At 36.8% G+C, this 22,890-nt stretch overlaps 2 protein-coding genes across 2 annotated transcripts in view; both read right to left on the bottom strand.

Moving 5' to 3' along the window:
* Nucleotides 1-357: 357 nt before the first annotated feature.
* Nucleotides 358-3,599, bottom strand: Gp5 (glycoprotein V platelet). Its single transcript, XM_046458032.1, has 2 exons — nt 3,544-3,599; nt 358-2,434 (listed from the first exon to the last, which is right to left on the bottom strand). The coding sequence occupies exons 1-2, from the start codon at nt 3,596-3,598 to the stop codon at nt 732-734; spliced, it is 1,758 nt and encodes a 585-aa protein (XP_046313988.1). The 5' UTR covers nt 3,599; the 3' UTR covers nt 358-731.
* A 2,367-nt stretch (nt 3,600-5,966) lies between these two features.
* Atp13a3 (ATPase 13A3) overlaps nt 5,967-22,890 on the bottom strand; it is a 76,174-nt gene continuing 59,250 nt past the window's right edge. The window contains exons 30-33 of the mRNA XM_046457881.2: nt 20,546-20,634; nt 17,428-17,508; nt 15,962-16,051; nt 5,967-9,390 (exon numbers count right to left, since the gene is read on the bottom strand). Coding sequence (XP_046313837.2) covers nt 9,193-9,390; nt 15,962-16,051; nt 17,428-17,508; nt 20,546-20,634 — 458 coding nt within the window. The 3' untranslated portion in view covers nt 5,967-9,192. The remainder of the gene's footprint in view (nt 9,391-15,961; nt 16,052-17,427; nt 17,509-20,545; nt 20,635-22,890) is intronic.

The raw sequence follows: 22,890 nt of genomic DNA, 5'->3' as shown, positions 1-22,890 counted from the left end.
TCCTCAGTCCACACTGTGGCCTGGTGAGCTCCTATATTCTCGGTCATGGCAGGCTCGATGGCTGCTCTCACTGGGCGCTGCACCCCTGAAGGGAAGGTTCAATGTTTTCCTTCTTTCTCAACCTGTCTCAACCTGGCCTACCCTGAAACTATTTGCTGAATGAATGGAGTCCAGTGCTTTCAGAGATATATGAAGGGAGAAGTAAAAGGCAAGGGAAAGAACTGGAAGCTGGGGATATAGTTCAGTCCCAGCACCCACCAAAAACACAAAAACAAAGAACTGGAAGAGTTCTGCTTTTCAAATACAAGTAGATAAGGAGAACAACCCATCCTTTCTCTCAGGAAAAGCCATCATCACTCAGATTTTATTTTATTCGTTCATTTCACAAACATTTACAGGAGGCTTGTCATGTGCGGGAGTCAGGCCCTGGCAGAAAGTGTAGTCTCAAACATTTCAAAACCCTCCCTCTCCCCCAGACACCAAGCAGGGCTAGTGGGACAGTGTGGGCCAATCACAGTCCATGGAGTGTATTAAAGAGGGGAGACAAGAGGCCTGCACAGTGATAGTAACTCACAAATGGAAAGGTTAGTTCTGAGGAGAGGGAAAGAGAAGGGCTGAGGAGGAGAGGGGAGAAAAGGGAGAGGGAAAAGTGGCAGAGAGGAGGAAAGGGAGAACAGCAGCCCCGTCTGGATTCTCCCCAGAGCCACATCTGACAATACCCTGGTCAGGTTTTAATGACGAGGTTTTCCAGTTGACTCACGAGCCCTCTCTCTGATTAATTTTCGAAAGAGCCAGCCTATTTTAATCATAGCAAACACAATGATGCCGGTTATGACGGCCTGAGCAGCTAGAAGCAAAAAATACAGACTCCAGAAGAGGCTGTGATCTTGACGTTCGCTGGTAGCCACCAGCTGGGTGGGGGCCCCAGGTTCTGCGCTGTTAGGAAGCAAGGAGGGGATGGGGGCTTCCAGGGCGTTCCCTGCTAGAGGGCGGGGAGGCGCGCCCCGAGGGCTCGGGCACCAGGGGTCACCCTCCAGGAGGGCCCAGAGCAACATGCCAGCGCGCTCCACGGGGCCGTGGCAGCTCGGGGGCTCTTCTCGACCCACTAGACCCGGGTGCTGCCGCAGCCACTCAAGGAATGGCCACAGGCCACAGTCGCAGAGCCAGGGATTATGCCCCAGCAGGATTTCCGTCAGCTGAGGCAGAGCCCCAAATAGATCGCCAGGCAGAGTCTCCAACTCGTTGTGGTCCAGTTGGACCTTCTCCAGGCTGCTGAGGTTGCGGAAGAGCGCACGGGGCAGGGCCTGCAACCGGTTGTGATGCAGCGACACCTGGCGCAGCCTGCCGAGGCCGCGCAGCAAGGCGTCGGGGAGCGAGGCGAGGCCATTGGAGTGCAGGGCCAGCACGCGGAGCTCAGCCAGACCCTGGAAAGTGCCCTGCGGGAGCGCGCTCAGGCGCGGGCTCACTGTCACCCCTAGGGTGTGCAGGCCGCTCAGGTTGCGGAAGGCGGAGGCGGGCAGCGTGCGTAGCTGGGTGGCGTTCAGCCACAGCTCTTGCAGGCCGGCCATCTCCCCGAAGAGCACGTCGGGGAGCTCTTCCAGCGGGTTCTCGAACAGGGTCAACAGAGTCAAGCTGTGAGAATGAAGAAAGAGTGCGGGGGGCAGAAACCCGAGGTGGTTTCTCGAAAGAGACAAGATCCTCAGGTTCCGGAGACGGTCGAAGGCACCAGCCGCGATGGCACGGAGGTGATTTTTGTCGAGCTGCAGCTCGATCAGGGCGTCCAGGTTGTCCAGCAGCCCTGAATCCAGAGAGACGAGCTGGTTGGAGTGGAGCAGAAGTGTCTCAAGCTTAGCCTGTGTTCCAAACAGTCCCTTGGGCAGGTGGGTCAAATTGTTTCCCGATAAATCCAGCAGTTTCAGGTTCCCCAGATTTGTGAAAAGGTTAGCAGAAAGAAAAGTGAGTTCATTCTGATTCAAAAGGAGCTCCTTCAGGTTAGCCAATTGGTGAAACATGTTTTGGTCAATGTCCCTTAGTGCATTGTGGTCCAAGAACAACTGTTCCAGGAGCACCATCTTATCCAGGAGAGCTTCTGGAAGATGGGTGATTTTGTTGCGCGACAGTCTGAGGGTTTTTAGTTTTGTCAAGTCATTGAAGGTACCGGGGGCAATATCAGAGATGTGGCTGTCCCATAGCATCAAGCGCTGCAGGACCGTCATGCCACTGAAGCTATGATTTTGCAAGGCTCCGCGGCCCATTCGGAAGAGCAGGACGTGAGTGAGGTTGGTGGGCAGACCCAGGTCCGCGATGCGCACCACGTTGATGTCGGAGCACCGCGCGGCGTCGCGGAAGACACATTTGCAGGCTTGAGGGCAGGGGAAAGGCTGGGCGCGCAGGAGCCGGAGCAATGCGCACAACAGGATGCTCCTTAGCATATCTGAATAGGCAACAAACATAACCGGCGTTTTTGCTTCTGGCGCCTTTTGTAATCCTACGCAGTTTGCATGGGCACAACCCTTTCACCAAGATTCCCATTGCCTTTCAATTTTGCTTAGATTTAACTAAGTCGTTTCCTTTTCTTAGGAGTGCAGGTGTGCTTGAGTGGTGAAAGACATTCATTCTACACTACCTGGTCTCGCTTTTATTGATTTTCACTGTTTTAAAACATTGAAATGAAAGCGTTTTCAAGCTATAGAATAGCGAATGTTTTAAAATCTTCACATGAAGAGAACTAATTAATCATTCTCATATTCAGGTTCACGGATCTAACAAAGCCAAGTCCATTATGAAAATGGCTGTGTTGTTGACTTCATTATTTAACCAAGGCTGGCTGTAATGTACCGGGGACAGGACTGGCAATGACTACAAGGACAGGAAGTAGGACAGTCTGTGCCCACCCCCATCCGACTTGTTTTCTGTCATTTATTTTCAAAGTACAATTTACTCCACTAAAAAAAAAAAAAAAGGAACAGGGAATACCGTGTTTACAGCCAAGCTAAGAACACAGACTAATACCCATCACTTTATGCCATGCAATTTATGTTCATTTAATCCTTACAATATTTATCATAGGTACTATAATTATCCTCTAGGATTATTAAGACACTGAGGCACCGAAAGGTCAAGTAACTTAACTAGGATAGCACAGTTAAATTTTGTCTACAGTATTTCTGACATAGCCATAAATAAGGGGCTACTATTTCTATGATTTTTAATAAAAATTAACAGTTGAAGAATGAGAAGTTACACTCCTTTTATGTATGATGTAGCAAAATGCATTCTATTGTCATGTATAATTAATCAGGATGAATAAGAAATTTTTTAAAAATAAAAATTAACAGGAAATTGAATTATCTGAAATACAATACCAATCTGAAAAACAATGTTTCCCAAGCAAAATTTTACATAAATTGTTTCTTGTACCAAATTTTATTTCTTATGCATACATTGAGTGAGCCCTGTACTTGCCTATACTAAAAAAAATATATATATATATATATATATATATATATATATATATATATATATATATATATTTGACCTTACCTGAAATGGATCTGCACCCCAAAGCAACCGAAAGGCTTAGAGCTGTGCATGTCATTCTGCACTTTGCAGAGGAAGAGGGAACATCCTTGCATCCTGAGGATAAAGACTTCCCCAGAATATGGTCAGGGAAAGGACCCTATCACAGAGGGCATATTCTGGTTTTTAATGATATCTTCAGAGACCATATGTAACTTGAATTCTACTGTCTAAATTGAGTGATAGGAGGGAAAGTTTTTCCATAAATGGCATAAGATGACTGTGATGCTACAAAAGTTTCACTGGATCATCGAAGCAGCCACACCCCTAAACGGGTCACACTTCCTTTGCGTGCCACATTGGGCAATATGGTGCTCCATTTCCCCCTTCTTTTAGGGATGAAGCTAAGGACATTCTAAAATGCTCCACTTTTTTTGGGGGGGGGAGGGGAAGAAAAACACTGTCAAACTTGTTCAGTGATGGCATTGCTGGTTTGAAGGGAGTTCACATGTTCATTTTAACTCGTCAAGCTGCTTTCCACTTTAAAGTGGTTATGCTGATAAACAATACAATCTGAAAGGATTCCCGAGCGTCACATCTTTGTTCAGTTTTTTTAGAAATTTCATTATTTACAATGATCATGGCCTTCATTTTGTACTTTCCTGTTTAATGATTGACTTTTAACTTTGTATAATATTAAGGGCCCCCTTTTGTTTCATCTTCTGAGAAATTTAATTATTTTTGCCCATTTTTCTATATGCAGCTGTACTGTAGGCATTCTTTATATACTCTGGCTGTTAATCCTTTGTCAGTTAATGTTACAAATGTCTCCAACTAGTGTGGGGTTTGTCTTTTGGTTGAAATGATACAAGTAAGGTTATTAATCTTTCCTTTCATGACTTGCCTCTGTTAAAGTCCTCCTCCCAAGTCAGAAAATATTCCCCTATATTCCCTTACATTTTAGTTTTGGATCTCTAATCCACCCAGGATTGATTCAATTTTTTGTCTAGCTGCTTACTAACCTAAATATGGAAATCCCTTCTTCCCCCACAGTTGCAATGTTAGCACTGTCAAAATCAGTATCTCATGAATGGTTGTCTCTGGATTCTTTTGTTTTAAATTCTATTTTTGGTAGTACTAGAGTTGGAACCCAGGGCCTCACTCATGCTAGGTAAGTGGCTCAGTGGTTGAGTGTCCCTGAGTTCAATCCCCGGCACCACCCCCCACAAAAGGTGGATGCACAAAAACATTTATTGCAGGTTAAAAAAAAAAAAAAAACCTAAAATGACATAGTTGTTGAAATTATGGAATATGCATACAATGGGAAGCCTTGCAAACTTAAAAAGTTGAGGTGTTAAGTGTGGACTTATCTAAGATTTACTGAATGACAAAACATGTTTACATGGAATCCTATTTATATAATTTTTAAAAACATACTACATATACAATTTTTTTCCTGTAATGATACAACAAAGATATGTCCAGGAAACAAGTAGACTTCTTTGTATATATCTAAAAGATTGAATAATAATTATATATAATTATTATTTTGTACCAGGGATTGCACTCAGGAGCATTCGACCACTGACCCACATTCCCAGCCCTATTTTGTATTTTATTTAGAAACAGGGTCTGAGTTGCTTAGTGCTTTGCTTTTTGCTGAGGCTGGCTTTGAACTCCCGATCCTCCTGCTCCACCTCCAGAGCCACTGGGATTACAGGCATGCACCCTGCAACATTAATTTTTTTAAAATCCTGTGCTTATATCACTGATTTTAAAGAATTTAACACAAAAATAAAGTGAAGGTCAGTGTTTGAATTGATAAAGAATAAACATTCTTCTCTGGAATTACAGAATGGAGTGGTCAAGCACTTACTTCCTAACTTACTTCATCCAGGTTAGGGAAGAAGTCTCCCAATCAAAGACATCTGTAGGTGTCATAGAAAAAATACTGGAATTCAATCACTCTTTGACGTAGCCAAGAAAATGCTGACCTGACTGAAATCACCTTCTAAGTCACACAGTTGTAAACCACAGAGGAAAGCCACTACCTTCTCCGTTATTTCTGCAATCTATTTAGCTCCAGTTTCTCTTGTCTGCCTTTCCCTGAGTGTTCTTTCTGCACCCAATGGATGCTACTACAGGTTTACCATGTCTTACATGGCTAGCTTTTGGCTTGACCTTTCTAACTACCAAAGGACTATGGGTCCTTCAGTCTTATATGTTAAGACCCCCTGACACTTAACATTTGACTCTACATTGCATCTGACAGATGAGCTTCTCCAGGATGGGCATAGGCCTGATGTGACATGTGGAATATTGTACTTGTACTTACTGTTTTAAGAATACCCAAAAATTTCAAATAGGGAAATATTAACCACCAAAATTAATCCAGAGAGAGCTCCAATGTAAACAAATGTATAGTGACACAAAAAGAATTATGAAAATATTATTCATTTAAATTTTTATTTTGAATAGCTTCAATCAAAAAGGATTTCATAAGGTTATTTACAATGCTGAATGTACAATTATGAATGTACGTCTTTTTGACAACAGGGTACCATTCTTGAGCAGCAATACAATTTTAAAAATATAAAGATGCAGTATCATTTCCGATATAAAGTTATTTTAAAAAAACCAAGGTCTTAGGGAATTCACAAATCATAACAGAAAGTAACTATTTAATTAATTTCATGTGCACATAATTACCAAATCTTAATACATTAAAAATATGTGTAAATGCCCATAGACTGTACAAAAATTAACATCCCACTTTGTTGAAAGTTCCCAACCACCTCCCACCATAAATATATAAAAACCTATTTCAGATATGTCAAAATTACATGCATGAATTATTAGAATTTTTTCTAAAGCCTGCATTTTGCTCTTCACTGGATGTTGTTATCTATAGCTGCACTTTGGGGACAAACTACATGAACACTGATATATTATTTGCCATGCCTTTGAAACTGTGCAGTACTTTCATCAACATGGGAAACAAAATAAATGAGTAAAAGCTGCAACAGTTGTGTTTAAATGCAAGTGCAATTTGGAAAGCTTTCGAATTTAAGGATTATAAAACTACTATAAAAAGTATTTATTTTTTTGTTGGCTTAGCCACTTTTATTCAAGCATTATTTGCAGCATTGCTTTACAGCAGTTGGTGCTAGAAGATAGAAAACATAGTTACCACTATTTATATTTGAGGGAGAAAGAAAAAAAATTTCAACAACCCTGAGGGAGACACACATTAAAAATCTTGTTATTTATTTAAAAAGTTAAAAAGTTACATATCATTATTTAACAATTACTTTCCTGGACATTTCTGTCCTTTATGTGCATAAATAAAATTTAAATCAGCAATATTTATCAATCTTAATACATCAAAATAATATATGTACAGATTTTTAAATTTAGTTCTGTATACACTCAAATAATTTAATGTAAAATTCAGAACCAAAATTACTATGTAACGGTGACCTACAGAGAGGGCTCAGTCTACCTATGGCACTGAGGAGGACCCACACCTGGATTCAGACATTCTGCAAATACATTCTGAACTTGAATAACCTACCCTGTTTATGTTCACTCTAACTTCCTACAAATGCTTTTCCACCTATCTAAAACGTCATTCCCTGGAAAACAGTATGAACAGATGAGATATAAAACCCTTACTAACTCTAAATATTAAAAGGGGTGTGCGTGGTCAAAAATAGTTCTTTATGATCATGCTCTTAAAGATGTTAAATACAATCTGATAACTGGATTTTTAATCTCCTACTTAGCAATTACTTTGTTTATATGCTTCAGTCTTTAAACCAAAGAATACAATTTACAATTCTAGAAATCACCAAAGAATAACACTTGAGTATATTTAAAATGAATATGGAAATTATAAAACAATCAAGAGATTTAAGTAACTATAGAAAACAGTGCTAATTCACAGCTCAAGAGGTCTAAGATGCATAGCTTCATAGAATCATTCATGGAACAATTGTTCTTATCATCTAATGTGTATTAATATCTTATTATACATTTTGATGGAAAACTTCGATTATATTTTTTGTAAGAATCATCAGTGGCAACAGCAATAACAGTGATCCTGAGTGTAACTTGCATTTTTCTACAGTTACCAAACACCATTCAGGTCTTTGCAGCATAAAGAATGAGAACCATTTGGTTCTACAGTTCCAGATAACATTTGGTAAATTGGTAAAAATGTACTGGGAAAACAATGATCAGCTAAAAAATGATCAGTGGAAAGCACAAGTATGTGATTAGTTAAGAAAGCACATAGAATATTATATTGTTTTAATAGAGTAGGGTGTGTTTTACAGTTTCCTGTGTCTGTCATAACTGTGGGCATTGCCAAACTGCTGAATCCTACCTATAGATCCATTTTAAAGTTTACTTTAAATTCCTGAAAAATTTGAACATTAATCAAGCAAAACAGAAAGGTGAAAAGTAATTTCCTACATTTCTTACGGCTCAATGAATGTCTATTCTTTATTTCCTCATTTTTTTTCCTCCCAGAAATTGCTACACCAGGTATGTTTATTTACAGCAAAGTAGGTATGCTTTGACCTCTGGCGCCACCTAATGGCATAACAAGCTCTCACCAAGTTTACATCACTTTGGAAAAAAAAAATAGCAGTCTCTCAAATCCAATACTCATTATTTTTTAAGCCTTATTACTGATAAGAGATACACCTAATCTTAAAAAAAATCTTTCAAGGTAAAATTCAAACACAAAAAACAAAATTCATTATTATCCTATGTCTTTAGATAATTAAAAAATTGGAGAAAATTTTAAAAAAAATTAAATAATACAGATCCTGAAGGGGGGGAAAAATGTATGTTGAGATGTTAGACAGATCTACATTTACTTCCAAAAGAAATCATCTTTTTCTAGTAAAAAAGGTTTCACAACATTTAAATGAAGCAAAACAATTAGACCACTGACACTAGACAGAGAAAAACATCCACTTAACAGTTTTGAGGGACATCTTAAGAAGGCAGTGAAGCACCTTGCCGATTAGAAAAATAAAACCCAGGCAGTTTGTACAGAAAATATAACACCATACAGAGGAATTACCTGAGTTGTTCTATAAGCAACACTATAAAAACCCACTACTAATTCTAAACTATCAAAGAGAACTGGTGTAGGTTTACACAGAATTCTTTGGGAGAAATATTGGAATAAAATGAAAACAGGCTTTCAACCTGTTTTCACTGGAGGCTAATTAACACCCATTTTATTTTTAATGATCACAAACTTAGGGCCTGTATATAAACATAAACTTTTTCTAATAAGAGGGTTGTGAAAATAAAGAGGCAAACTAGTTCCAAAAGCTAATGTCTAAGTATCTACCAAACGCCAAATTTCTCTTGTACCTAATATAAAGAGTATGACTAAGGGTAACAACCAAAATTCTGGAAATGTATATATTTGGTTACAGAATAAAGATATAGATGGACTGACAGTTAATTTCAACAATGAGGCCAATACCCTTTTTTGTTTGTTTTGTTTTGTTTTAAATAAGGCTCTTGAATCAGATACTTATCAGAAGGGACATAAATTGAAAGAGTGCCACACTAACATACAGGACTAGAAAATCCTAAAACCATTCCTTCAAATACTGCTATTAGCATACCACTGAGACTAAGTCACTGCTATGTTATGGTGATAATCTGACATGATCCATTCTCCTTCACTAAAGCTTTAGCTTCTGTTGTCGTCTGAGGTTTTGGTGGCCATTCTGGATCAAACAATAGCTCCTGTGCCAGATACATGTACTTTGCCTTTGGCATCTTCTTTCTACATCCCTGGGCCCAGGACAAGCAGCATTTTCCCCATCGATCCACTGATTCCTAGGAAAACAAGGGGAGGAAAAAAAAGAACACCCTAGTTGATTAAGGGCTTCTTGTTTTGAACAGGCTTGTTAAAGCATACACTGGCACACAAACATAAGAGGACATGACTTCTGGGAACAATAAACAAATTCTAAAAGTCCATGTTAAAAAAAAAAGTCAGCTTTCAATTATTTAGGAACAGATGTTTTATAAGAGTAAATTTTCTGGTTATCAATGTCATTTACTTCACTTTACTTAGTTTCATGTATTATTCTTCTACATACTGATCCAATTTTTAAAATAACTTGGAGATGTGGATTCTGTAACAAAATTTCTAATATATTAAGAACAACTTCAAACTATTCAGAAAAAGAAAATGTTTTTAATACTTAATTTGGAAATCCTTGCATGCTATCCCAAACTATCTTTTGGTACCGATACTCTCAACAACTTAGCTATCTCATCATTTTGGGAAGAAAGCAGTAGAAAATATCACTGTTACTGTTAATATCAGTTTTCAAAACATGAAGCACAAAGGAAATATTGTTAGGTCAAAATTAGGACTTGGAGGACATGTTTAACATCAGTCACCATCTTTTAAAACTACATTTCTCACTAATACAAAAATATTCTCATTTTAAAGGTTTCAACTTGAAGAGATACATGGAAAGGTATAAAGCAAGTACTTGTCTTAGTATTATAAAATCCTACAGATCAATCCTGGTGTTATTAATGAATATGACCTTAGATAAATAACCTTTGCCAATCAACTTATAACCCAGCCAATATATATTAGGCTCTAATCTCCAATTCAAGCAATCCTACACACTCAAAAAAGAAGCACAGCATAACTGAGACACATATTCTAATGTGAATATCCAAAACCTTACGACGAAGAAAGGCAGATCTTCTATAATGTAGATGTGGAACACACTTATAAATTGGCCAGGGAGAGCAGAAAAAAATACTCTTAATTGTAAGCTCTTAAAAATGTTTCATACATTCACTTGAGAGGTCTTTCTCATCTTATTGAGTTGACTACCAGGAACTACAACTCTTTCCCTCTTCTCGAGGATACTACTATGAGCAAGATAAACAAAAACTCAGTGCTCTCACTTTAAAGGTCTTCTAGCTTAATTTGTCAACAAAGTACCCTAAGCTGCACGTCTACCTGTGGTCACAGGTAAGCTATCTAATATTCCTGGGGAAAAAAGATTTAGGAATATTCATCGAGTAGTCTCTTAATTATCATCATAATACAAAGTCATTATGCTACCATTCCCCCCCCCAAAAAAAAAAAAAACGGAAGGAAAATATACAGCATTAGGATAGAGAAGTTACTATGTGTAGGATTCTTCAGGTGATCCAAGTAACAGATGACAGCTCCTTTCCAGTGAAGGAACATAAACACAAACAAACTTGGTGTTTAATCTGAAAGATGTTTCATTACTTGATTTTATTCTTTCCTGAAGTGTTTAAACTCTTCAATCCAAATGCAGAAAAGATCACTGTTCCTAAATCAATGTGAAAGCTGTCATTTTTTATTTTATAACAAGTAGGACTGTTAAGGGATCACTGAAGAAGGCTCATATTGACTGCTGACTTAAAAAGAAAAAAAAAAGATTTTGTCTATCCAGATGAGTTGTTGAAGGGCAATGCACAGATGGCTGAGTTAAAGAAAGCCAAAGCAAAGAGTAATCTAATTTAATATATACCGACAAACACACTAAGTTCATTGTTCCTATCTGTGGAAAGTAAGGCAAGCAATAAAATTAAAACTAATTTAATTGCAAATAATCACAACTGGATAGTATTCTTTTTACATTAAAGTTTTTTTTTTTTTTAATCCTTATTAAAAATAATGTCCAGGGGCTGGGGATATAGCTCAGTTGATAGAGTGCTTGCCTAGCATGCACAAGGCCCTGGTTCAATCCCCAGTACTACCAAAACACAATGTACATTTGTATTTCTTTCTTTCTTTTTTTTTTAAGATCAAGTCAAGGAACACTAAGGATTCCCCACCACCACCATAATTAGAAACATTATTTCTGTACCCTTATTGTCCCCCAAATATCATACACAAAAAACACAATATATACAAGCATAGGTTTGTTAGTCTACAAACACGAACATACCACATACATTCTCAAACACTGGAAGAGAAAAATAAAAGGTGCTGCGGGCATGCTGGAATATGAAATCAATCAGGGAAGAGAGGCTGGTGTTAAGGAGGAAGGCAAGTGCTGTACAACATAAAGGCAATGAGGCACAATACTGCAAAAGCTCAGAATCAACACTTAGGTCTCTCCAAAATATCCAAGACCCAAATCCCTGAAGCAGGAGAACACAGTAGCTACACCAGCTAGATTTTTGTTATTTCTGAAAGGAATGTTAAGTGACCAAATTTATCCCCTCACAGAAAAAAGAGGGTTTGGCAGAGAAACCATAAAGAACTTTCCACAGATTTGTAGCTATAATTCTCTTGCTTCTTAGACCATCCCAAGCTGTTCATTCTAGAACTCAAGTTTACTCTTGCCAGTCTTTTAGGAAATGTTTTTATGAGTAGCACATAAAATATAAAGCCATGCTTGAAGAGGGGAAAATGGTCTCATGGTACTGTGGTTTTCATAAAAATCTTCTTCTATACCAATTTTCAATATAAAACAGACCATCAGAATTAGCATCCTATCTAAATAAGTTCAAATAATATCCTAAGTGGCTTAAAGACTATAGTTAGCACTTAGATTTTTCACCAAAAAAAAAAAAAAAGAAGAAGTCAGGCACTTTTCCTTAGCCTCAGTGGGATCAAATTACATGACAAGATGGTCCTAATTCTGTATCTACTTTTAAGTAGCCTCAGTTTTATTAGCCAGACATAGGCACAAATGCTTCTAAAGTGAACAGACTGCACAGGAGTAAAACCTTAAGGCACTTCTGATTAATACCCTTACTTGAAAATCACTGATACAGAAAGAATCTTTTTCTGGAAGAAAGTATGAATATCTGGAACTGCTAAATAACATTATAGGAAAAATATGTAGCTACATAATAGTGTTAGATTTAATTATTTGCAAATGACTTAACTTAGTTTTCAATTTGATTCAATAGATAGAGTCAAGTGAGCATCAGTAAAAACCACTACAGGAAACAAATTACTATGTAAAAATCTTACTTCCTATAACTAAATGAGGCTAGCTGCATGAGTAATCAGTGAGCGAGGTGGAAGCCTCCAGTAAAATAACACCTCTAAGTTTATCTGGTCTTTAAAGAATAGATGGGGGCTTTGTGGAAAGAAATGTGATGGTCCTGGGTCAAGATTAATCTGAATTTGAATTCCAGTTCTGACACCGTTTCTTCATCTGGGAAAAGTGGAAGACAGGCACTATCCTAAAGATATTCTTGTCTCTTTAAGATTGCTATAACAATTAGTGTTTACAAAATGCTCCACCATAAAGGTATGGTAGTATACCACAGAGAAGGTATACTTAATAATAGTAGCTATTGTTTGTCTCTATTTTGTCATTTGAGTCTTAGATGTCTGCACCTCTACGGCTCTGTAACTGGTGTATTACAGGCAGCTTGGCAAAATGTTGAAAAATCACTCCTCTTAAAATCAGAAATCCTGGTTTCAACCTCTACCATTCATTGATGCATAACCCTGGCAAGCTGACTGTAGTTTCTTTATGTATGAAATGTAGTTAGATATAAATCTGGGAGGATCTTGGAGGTGTTATATATGGAGCCTTGCAGATCACCAGGTATTTCAAACTCAGTTACTAGAGATTTCCAGGTGAGTTTCTTTACTTCCCAGTTCAACTACCTGAGGCCTGAAGCCTAGTTTGTGGTTTCTGACTTTGCAAACTTTCAACCCACCTCACTGGTCCCCCAACTATATAAGAAGAATTGCAGCCTCAAAGAAGTCTTTCGGGTGGCTAGTCATTCTCATCTTGACTTCGCTTTTCACCTTATGGCATGGGTTTTCAACCTCAGCTCTACTGACATCTTAGATAGGGTTGTCTTGGGAACTATGCTATTTATTAAGCAGCATCCTGGCTTCTATTCCCTTGATATGCCAGTAGCAACCTCCCTCCCTCAACTGTGAACAACCAAAAATGTCCCCAAACACTGCTGAATGTTCCCCAGGGGGGACAAACACCCCTGACTGAGAACCATAAACTAATATAATTAACTAATTAGCTCTTGCTGGACCACAAATGTAAACAGTGAAACCACATTACCCACAGAACTGTCCAAACATAAAAGTATATCATTCTGTGCTAAGATATTATAAGAATTCTCTTTTCTAAAACCATTTAAAAAGTAATGTCTTAATCATGACCACAGAACTGAAAGGCCAAATCTTGTTTACTTTTGAGTACCCTAAGCATTTTAGAGGGTTCACATAAGACACAAACTCTTAAAAATAAGGAGGGCAGTTGAGTACTGGTGATACATGCCTATAATCCCTGTGACTCAGGAGGATCACAAGTTTAAAACCAGCCTCAGTAGTTTAGCAAGATCCTGTCTCAAAATAAAAAAATAAAATAAATAAAAGCTTAGGGATGTGGTTCAGTGTTGTATAACTCTTCTTTAGAACATGCATCTCTTGTTTAGATTAATGGTCAAAGATCTCTTTGGAGAAGCTGAAAACAACTGAAATGTTTCCCTAGATCCAAGTTTTGCCACAATAAATTTTTCACATTGGAACTGGTGATATGAGCCAAACTTAAATCTCTAAAATAATACAAAATGAAAACATACAGGCACAGAGATTTAGCCCCTATACTCGAGCCCCTATATAGCTCTGGACACATCTACTACTAGGGACAAATGGGTATTATGCTGCTTTGAAGCTAACTACAGACTCATGCCATCACTTAAGAACCATCACTCTTCATCATATAGCACTAGAAAATGAAAATGGCGTTCTATAGGATCTCTTACACAGCAATGCTGTGGTACTCTACCTGGGCATCAGGCTTGCTTGATTGCCAAAATACAGCTTAAGTAAGTTAAGTTGCCACCTAAGTAAAAGGTGGTTAAAAACAAGTGAGTAACCAAAGTTAGAACTGGAAGACTAAAATTCTTGTCCGGGAGACCCCTGAACCCTGCAAGGGAGTTCTCATGAGCTCTGCAAACTTCCCTGTGGCTCAAGGATGAGTGAAGATACAACTCACATTTGTAAAGTACACTACCCAAGATAACAGGGGTGAAATTTTATACTTTCAAGTTCTCTATACTCAAAAGGTTGGCTCACAAAGCTTTCATTCAATGATGGCAGTTTGAAAAGTAAGTCTAATCTGTATTTTCTATCAAGAACTATACTTTTAACATTTTGACACTAGGAAATAGGTTTTATTTATCCGGTTCTCTTTATTTGTTGCCACAAAGTTTGTGATACCTTTCAAATAACAAGCCATTTCACTGACCTCAAAAGCCCTAACCATGGCTTGCATAAAAATGAACACATGTTTTCTAAATGATGAGGCACATATGTTGGGGAAAGCCAAAAAGCCAGCCAAAATTAAGGCATTAATAAGATATCAGAAATAGTCCCTTAAAAATTTGGCCTTTGGACTCATCCAAGTAGAAACCATTACTATTTTAAACTTTTGTAGCCAGATATGGTGGTACGCACCTATAATCCCAGCGGCTTCGGAGGCTGAGATAGGAGGCTTGCAAGTTCAAAGCCAGCCTCAGCAAAAGTGAGGCACTAAGCGACTCAGTGAGACCCTGTCTCTAAATAAAATATAAAAATAGGGATCGGGGTGTGGCTCAGTGGGTGAGTACCCGAGTTCAATCCCTGGTACCTGCCCCCGCAAAAAAACTTTGTTTACATGAATCTCTTTTAGCTTCAAATGGGATTCATATAATCATAAAGTATAGACAGAAATGGAAAAATTAACTCATATTTCCGAGGACAAGACCTTCACGCACAGAAGATTAGGACTGGAATGGAAGAGACATCTTTATCTCTAAAGCCCTGAAAAGCCTATAACAAATGTTTGCCATTAGTTTTCTGAAATGTCCAACAATTTACAATATCCAAGTTATAAAAATGGCATAGGTGCCTATCAATGACAAGTGAATGGACAAAGAAAATGTGATACATACATGTGTGTGTGCACACATGACACATATATGTATAATATTCCACTGATTACATATTTCATATGTATGTATATATGTACATATATATACATACATGCACACGCATGCAACAGAGTATCATTCAGCCACAGAGAAGAATGTGGAATCACATCATTTGCAGGAAAATGGATGCAACTGGAGATCTTAATGTTAAGTGAAACAAGCCAGACACAGAAAGAAAAGAGTCATGTTTTTCCTAAAATGTTGAATTGGGATGATGGGAATATGACCCAAGTGTTATTTGCATGTATGAAAAATGCCACAATGTAACCCATTATTCTATATAAGTAAAATGAGAGAGGAGAGAGAAATAAAATGAAATGCCAGGCAAGGGGAAAAGACTGAAGCAATACACACAGAATACCCTTGAGAACACAGAGTATACACTGGAAGAGCCAAGATATACGTGAAGAATTGATAGTAACTGCTGATTTCCAACCTGTGGTGGCTGTGTGGTGGTGAAGCGATATTCTCCTTGTCTGTCTCGATTGAACACAACTTTCCAAAGGACCATGTCAAGGAAGAAGCTCTGAGAGATATTCCAGTGAGTTAAGAATTAAAAATGACTAAGTCATTCTTTTTTAACATGCACATTTAAAAAACATTCACACAATGCTGCATCATTAGTAAAAACATGATTTGGTTTTCATATAGCAAACTTTAGTTAATACTACAAAATGATAAAGAATAACAGGACTTCTGTAACATATACAAACCATAAAATTCTTAATAAAATGGAACTTACAAATTTTCCACAAAGAGTGGTTTTTATGTAACTCCTCAATGCTTATCCATATTAAAACAATGCTTATTAATTTGAAGCCTTTTTCTTAACAATGCATTTTTACTGAATATCTACTATTATTGTCTATACCTATACACAAGTATGATTTCACTAGCATCCAACACAAATAATATATTAGATATTAATAATAATGAGTGAAAAAATGAAATTATATTCTACAGACAAAGGTACATTTTTAGATACTCTCTCTTAAATGTGCTTTCTAGCATCCTCAGTGGAAAAATGCACCAGGCAAGCTTAAAAAGATCTCCCAGAATATCTATTCTACAAATCATATCTCAAATTCAATACCAACTCATCTTTTGGTGTAATGACTGAAATTGAGCATAATTTCTAAGTCTAGAACTATGATCTCTAAAACACACATTTCCCCACAAAGTATCTTAATTTTCATTCAAAAGCCTATTCCTTAAACTTAAAGATCACAACTTAATTTCCCTCATCTGTTTCTTATATTGCTGTGGTAGGAGTGAATTCTGATCATAGTTCTGAGGGCAGAGCAAAGTTGATTAATAAGCAGCAAGTGAGAACTTGCTAATTTCTTTTAGAGATGCTGACCTAAAGGCAATCATAATAGGAAATAAAATATATACAATGAATCAGAGAGTACTTAAGACTTCTAGAGGTCGCTTAAAAGTAAATATCAAGGAGGAAGTGCCAGTAACCAATGGCAAAATTAGTTAAGTCCACAATGGTCATTATTTTATACTTTCAATAAACTCAGCATAATAGTCACTAGATTTCCCAAAGAACCTCCCCACCGATTTAAATCCTTAAATCAGGCATTCTACTTTTCAAGGCCTGCCTGGCCAACAAACTTTTCTCCTTTCTACTCAACATTCAGTTTTGCTACCTCACTCTTTATAGTTTCTCATGCACTATCTGCAAGAGTGCAGCTAAGTCAAATCTCTTAATATTATTATTATCATATTTTTCAAGGAAAAAGTCAGGGAAAAAAAAGAAGGCTAAATTAATTTGCCTAAAATGAAACTCACGACTATGGGCTTCTAATGTTACCTGTACTCTTTCACCCATTCACCATTTAATCACCCAAGAATGCAAAACAACAAGATTGCCATTTGACTATCAAAAGTGCTTACCTCCACCATGATAGACACAAGGGCATTGACAAGAACAATGATGAGCATAGTTACACGCCACTGATATGGTACACACACTATCTGTAAGACAAAAAATTTTAAAGTTGTTTTATCTAGTTGACATTATATCATAATTTCTGCATTTACTGAATTTCTATTATGTACCAAACACCTACAAACACATTATCCACTTAACCCTCAACAATGGCACGAAGTTTTTATTGTATCTTTTCAGATGATAATATTTTAAGTAATTCAAAGTTAAAAATAATACCAAGTGGATGAACTTGGCATCAAATCCTATTCACTCAGACTAGAAAGCCCAGATGACAAATTTCTAACAAGTCATTATTTTTAAAAATAAAAACCTGTCTTCTAACACTTAGGCAGACACTAATCTAATATTGAAATAATGGTCAAATCTCACGTTACTATGAAGAAAACTCATAAGGAATGCTACAGATCAATTTAAGAAATACAATAAAGTTCTCACTTTAAAATACAATTCATTTCTATTTTTGGTTTCCTTTTACAGGGGACAGGGTGTGTGTGTTGCTATATAGCTCAGGCTGCTCTTGACTCCTAGGCTGAAGTGATCCTCTTGCCTGAGCCTCCTGAGTAACTGGGAATACAAATGCACACTATTGAACCAGACTAAAACCTGATTAATTTCTAAGATCTAAAAAATAAAAGCAAAAAAAATCCTTCTAATACATCTACCTTTTAGTCAACAAAATTATATTATTGAATACCAAAGATATTATGCTATATGCTAAGTGGCATGATCCAATACACTTAGAAAAATATTGCTCCATTAAGAAGGGCCCGAGGTGAGGAGACTGGTAAAATGACCCAGGTAAGAGACAATTAGAGTTCCCAATAGAGGGGTGGCAAATGGGATTGGAGTAAAGACAGAACTACATTCAGAATAAGGAAACTGAAACTAACAATTGACTGGCTACGAAAACAAGAAAAGACAAGTACAGATAGATACACACAAACTTACTTCCAACTTGGATAAATGGTGATATCAAGAAAAAGGGAAGAAGCAGCGTGGAAGGAGAAGAACATAGTAAGCTTAGTTTTAAAAATGCTGAATTTGGGGAACTGTTGGTTGAAGCATTTTAAGTAATAATCGATATATAAATGGCTATGTCTAAAGTTCAATAGTGAGGGATAAGCCCGGGGTATAAAGGTAGGAAGTCTTGCCAGGTGTGGTGGAGGACATCTATAGTCCCAGCAATTCAGGAGGCTGAGGCAGGGGAATCTCAGGCTAAAGGCTAATTCAGCAACTTAGCAAGACCCTGCCTCAAAATAAAAAAACTGCCTCAGATAAAAAGTAAAAAGGCCTGGAAGATGTGACTCAGTGGCAGCGCACACCTGGGTCTAATCTCAAAAAAAAAAAACACAGGGAGTCTATAACATATGGATGGCAACTGTGGGTAAAGCTATGACTATAAGTGAGATTGAGAGAATTTAGAGTGAAAAGAAGCATAAGATCACCCAGATGAAGACCATTAATGTTTAAGGAATAAATGAAGGGGGTAGAACTAGAACCAAAATGGAAAATCAGAAAAAGGAGTCACAGACGCATGAAAGGGCTTGAAGGGAACACAGTATCACAAAATCCAAGGGGGCAAATGGCTCAAGAATAATGACATGGGTACATAGGTCAACACTGCTGGGGAGGTCAGTGACAGCAGAGGGAAAATGTTAAGGACACAAGTCCATTGGACTTCATCAGTAAGAAGGCTGTTAATAACCTTGGTAAGGGAAAATTCTGTAGACTGGCAGGGGTGGAAGACAGATTAGTTGGCAATGGTGTGAACAACAGGATTTCATACAGCATGGAAGTATAAATTGATCCAATCATTTTGGAAAGCAACTTAGCATACTTTAGAAGGTGGAAGAGTAGGAACTCAAAATTATACCAGAATTCACCAGAGAAACTCTTTTATCTCTAGTGACACTGTAGGAATAGGATACGTAGCAGTAGAAAAAGTATGTATCACTGACACTGTTTGGAATCAACAGTACATGGTAAGATTTAAAAGCAGATGGACTTTTGGTGGGTTTTATTACTGTCTTGAATTCTCTACAAGTACTGTACCATTCCCTTGTTGCTTGTAGCAGCTCTTTGGTACATCATTACTTACCCTAACACAATAAGAGACATAGCAGTACTATTAATATAAGAAAAGACTAAAACAACCCAACTATTTGCCTATAAAGAATGGAAAAGTCAATTACAGTATCCTACAATGGAATACTATATAGTGAAAATAAAATAAACTAATAAATAGGGACAATCTTAGAAACAGTATTTATGATGAAAAGTCACAAAAATACAAAGAGCAAAATATTTTCATAAAGTTGAAAGCAAGTAAAGTTGTTTTTTATGACCTCATACATATATAGTAAATACAAAATAAAAAAACAGAATAAGGAGAAAAAAGTAGAATACAGGTTCCCTCACAGTATTTGAAGAAAGATACACAAACACCTTTGATTGGTGATGTTATCTATTTTTAGGCTGAATGATGATTTTAATTTATTACTAACTTTTTATGATGCTTTACATCTTAAATGTGTATTTTCTTTTCTATAAAGATATATTTTCATGTCATCATTCATAATTTTAATTAAAAGAAACAACTACATGACCAGCAAGTAAACAAAAGAGAACACATGTAGATCACTCAAGAAATAGTATCAAGGATGAAAAAGTAAGGAAATATTGGGATCAAGGCTTTTTAAAAAGTCTTTAAAGTTCAAGGAACACTTGCTTGACAAAGGGAATGGAACCAGAAACAGACTGAACATGTATAGTCAATAAAAGCTGTTATTTCAGTTATGTTCTGTATTTTTTTCACAGTGTCTTTAGGTTACTCTATTTTAGAAAAAAGGAAAAGAAGAGATCTTGGGAAAATGAAATGGATGCAGTTTAGTCTCTTTTTTAGTAACATAAAAAAAGCAAAGGAGTGGGACAGATCTTAAGCCCTTCCATCAAACATCCAAAACTTTCATTTAGTCATTTAGATCCCATGTAATATTTCAGTGTCACTTTCAATTACTATCAACCATGAGACTAGTCATAAATGATGTGCTTAAACCTTACCTGAAGAACCTGGTCAATAGAGGCAACTGGATGCAACATGATGAATAATATGAAAACATACAAAATAATCACAGATACAACAAAAAGATCTGGAAAAGAAAGTAAAACAAATTAGGAAGTTCATAAAAAGGGATCCAACAGTGGCATACTGTCATTTCTAAATTCATTTGAATTTAGCTGATGAAATATATAAAGCATGTGCTGCTGTTATTTCCTACAACAGGAGAGATTGTTCTAGGTCCCCAATAAATTCATGTATGTGATGAGATATACATATTTTAAAGCCATTAACTTAAACTTTAATGATATTTCAGAAAATAATCAATACTTTAAGAATAAAATTCAGATTACTGGCATTTATGTCTCCCAGAGAGATAGCTAAACAACAATATTAAAAAAAAAAAAAAAACATAATTTACAAATAAGAGACCAGTCAATGTATGGCAAAACAAGATTATCATTTAAAACTAGTATTCAATGACAACTACTGATTTTAAAAATGATGAATGACATTTTCAGTATTAGGTATGCCACAATCCTAATCTCTGGCAAGTGAACCCCATTTTCACTAACTTACTCATGAAAAATTCCTTCAGAAGGTGTTAGCCAAAAAGGTGAGAATGAGTTGATCTACTGTTTTTTAAATGAAGGCTAACCTTATGGCTTTCCTATGGAAGCTAGGAATGGCAAAGACCTCCAGTAACACTTGATGTCCACTTCTTAACTCAAAAATAAAACATACACATATGCACGGTCATTTTGTTCAGCATGTGCATACATATTTGTATGTTTGTGTGTATGTATGTATGTGTGTGTGTATACACACACACACACACACACATACATCCCCGTTTATAGCCATGAAAGGCTCAGAAATGTCCCAATTGTATTTGCAACCCCAAACATTTTCCCTCCTTTTTCTTTGATCTGCATTTTATTTACAAGTTGCTATTTGAAGTCAACTTCAATGTCAAATTTTAACTAAGGCCACATATTACCAAGACCTTATCACAAAGCCTTCAGATAGGGTTAAAGAAGTTAGTGTCCTTCTTACTGACAGTAAATGAAGGCTCTCAATGCTATTTTTAAATGTAGGAGTAATCTGTGAATAACAACTTTGTTGATGTCAGTTTAAATCCATAGGCCAATTCTTATTGTTCTATAGAAACTGTTGTACAGAAACTACACTCTGTGAGCATGTGTGTGATATATACAGTAGATATATATAACAGCTTTGGCTGAAAGTTATACTGACAGTCATGCCAAAAAGTGGGAAAGCATTGTACTATGAGATATTTTAAAAATTGGGGACCTGTGCTGGATAAAAAGCACTTTTTCTAGATTTGTAATTTTTAAAAAAAATTCTACGAAATTGCAATTAGGACATGTCATGTTCCATTCCAAAAATGCAGAAACTAAAGTAATATGTAAGTTAGTCATTGAAGCTTGTACAGTCGATGAAAGTATTTTGAAAGTGCAGGTTGGAAGCACAAACAAAAAAGGATAAAATGAGAAAAGAACTGAAAGACATGATAAGAAAACAAATGCCAGAAAAACATGGAGAGAGTTTCAAATAAAGAATGACCCACACCAAATATTTTTCAAATTTACTGCATTTTGAAAACAATAGAAAAACTAGATCTCTCATCTGACTCCTGACACATGAGTGTTAATTGGAAAGAGAAAATTACTCAGCCTTAGAAATTCTTTACATCTAAAGAGTGCTTCTCAAAAATTCCTCTCTACTCCCAGAGCCAGTCCTTGATTCTGCTCCTAAAAATTTGCCAAGCCTTCTATGTGAAGGGGAAAATAAATAATTGAGTCTATTTTTGTTTAGCCTAGAGAAAAAGAACAGGCACTGCTCAAAAAAGCTATTATGTAATAGGAGAGGCAGATTGTTGGCAGTTTTATATAAATAAACATATAATATTGAACCCTGATATACACCTTTCTACCTTTTATTCTTTCCCATTCCTTCTTCAACAATAACTTGGCCCTTCTGACCTATAACCAGACATCAAGTCTTTTTATTGCTATCCTCTCTTCCTTTACTCAGTTACTTGTCTTTGAAAAACCACCTTATTCTGTAGAGTATATAAAGTATTTGAACTGTTCCCACCAATTAAGACATTGTCAAATGAACAGGAAAACGATACATAAGTCCTGAACAGGAGAGAAATTAGCATTTTAGCAAAAACATCTTTACGACAGAGAAAGGGACTGAATTCAACAAGCAGTAAACTATAAAGACCAAGCAAAACTAGCTGAGTCCTCAGAAATTACACCTCGTTGGAGTAGAAGAATTAAGTGTGTATAACTGTAACTGTTGCAATAAAAGCATAGGC

Source organism: Marmota monax, unplaced genomic scaffold, assembly GCF_021218885.2.
Source record: "Marmota monax isolate L192 unplaced genomic scaffold, Marmota_monax_Labrador192_F-V1.1 WCK01_AAM20220418_F8-fsc00052, whole genome shotgun sequence".
Taxonomy (NCBI): domain Eukaryota; kingdom Metazoa; phylum Chordata; class Mammalia; order Rodentia; family Sciuridae; genus Marmota; species Marmota monax.
This window is presented reverse-complemented; position numbering and strand designations above follow the sequence as displayed.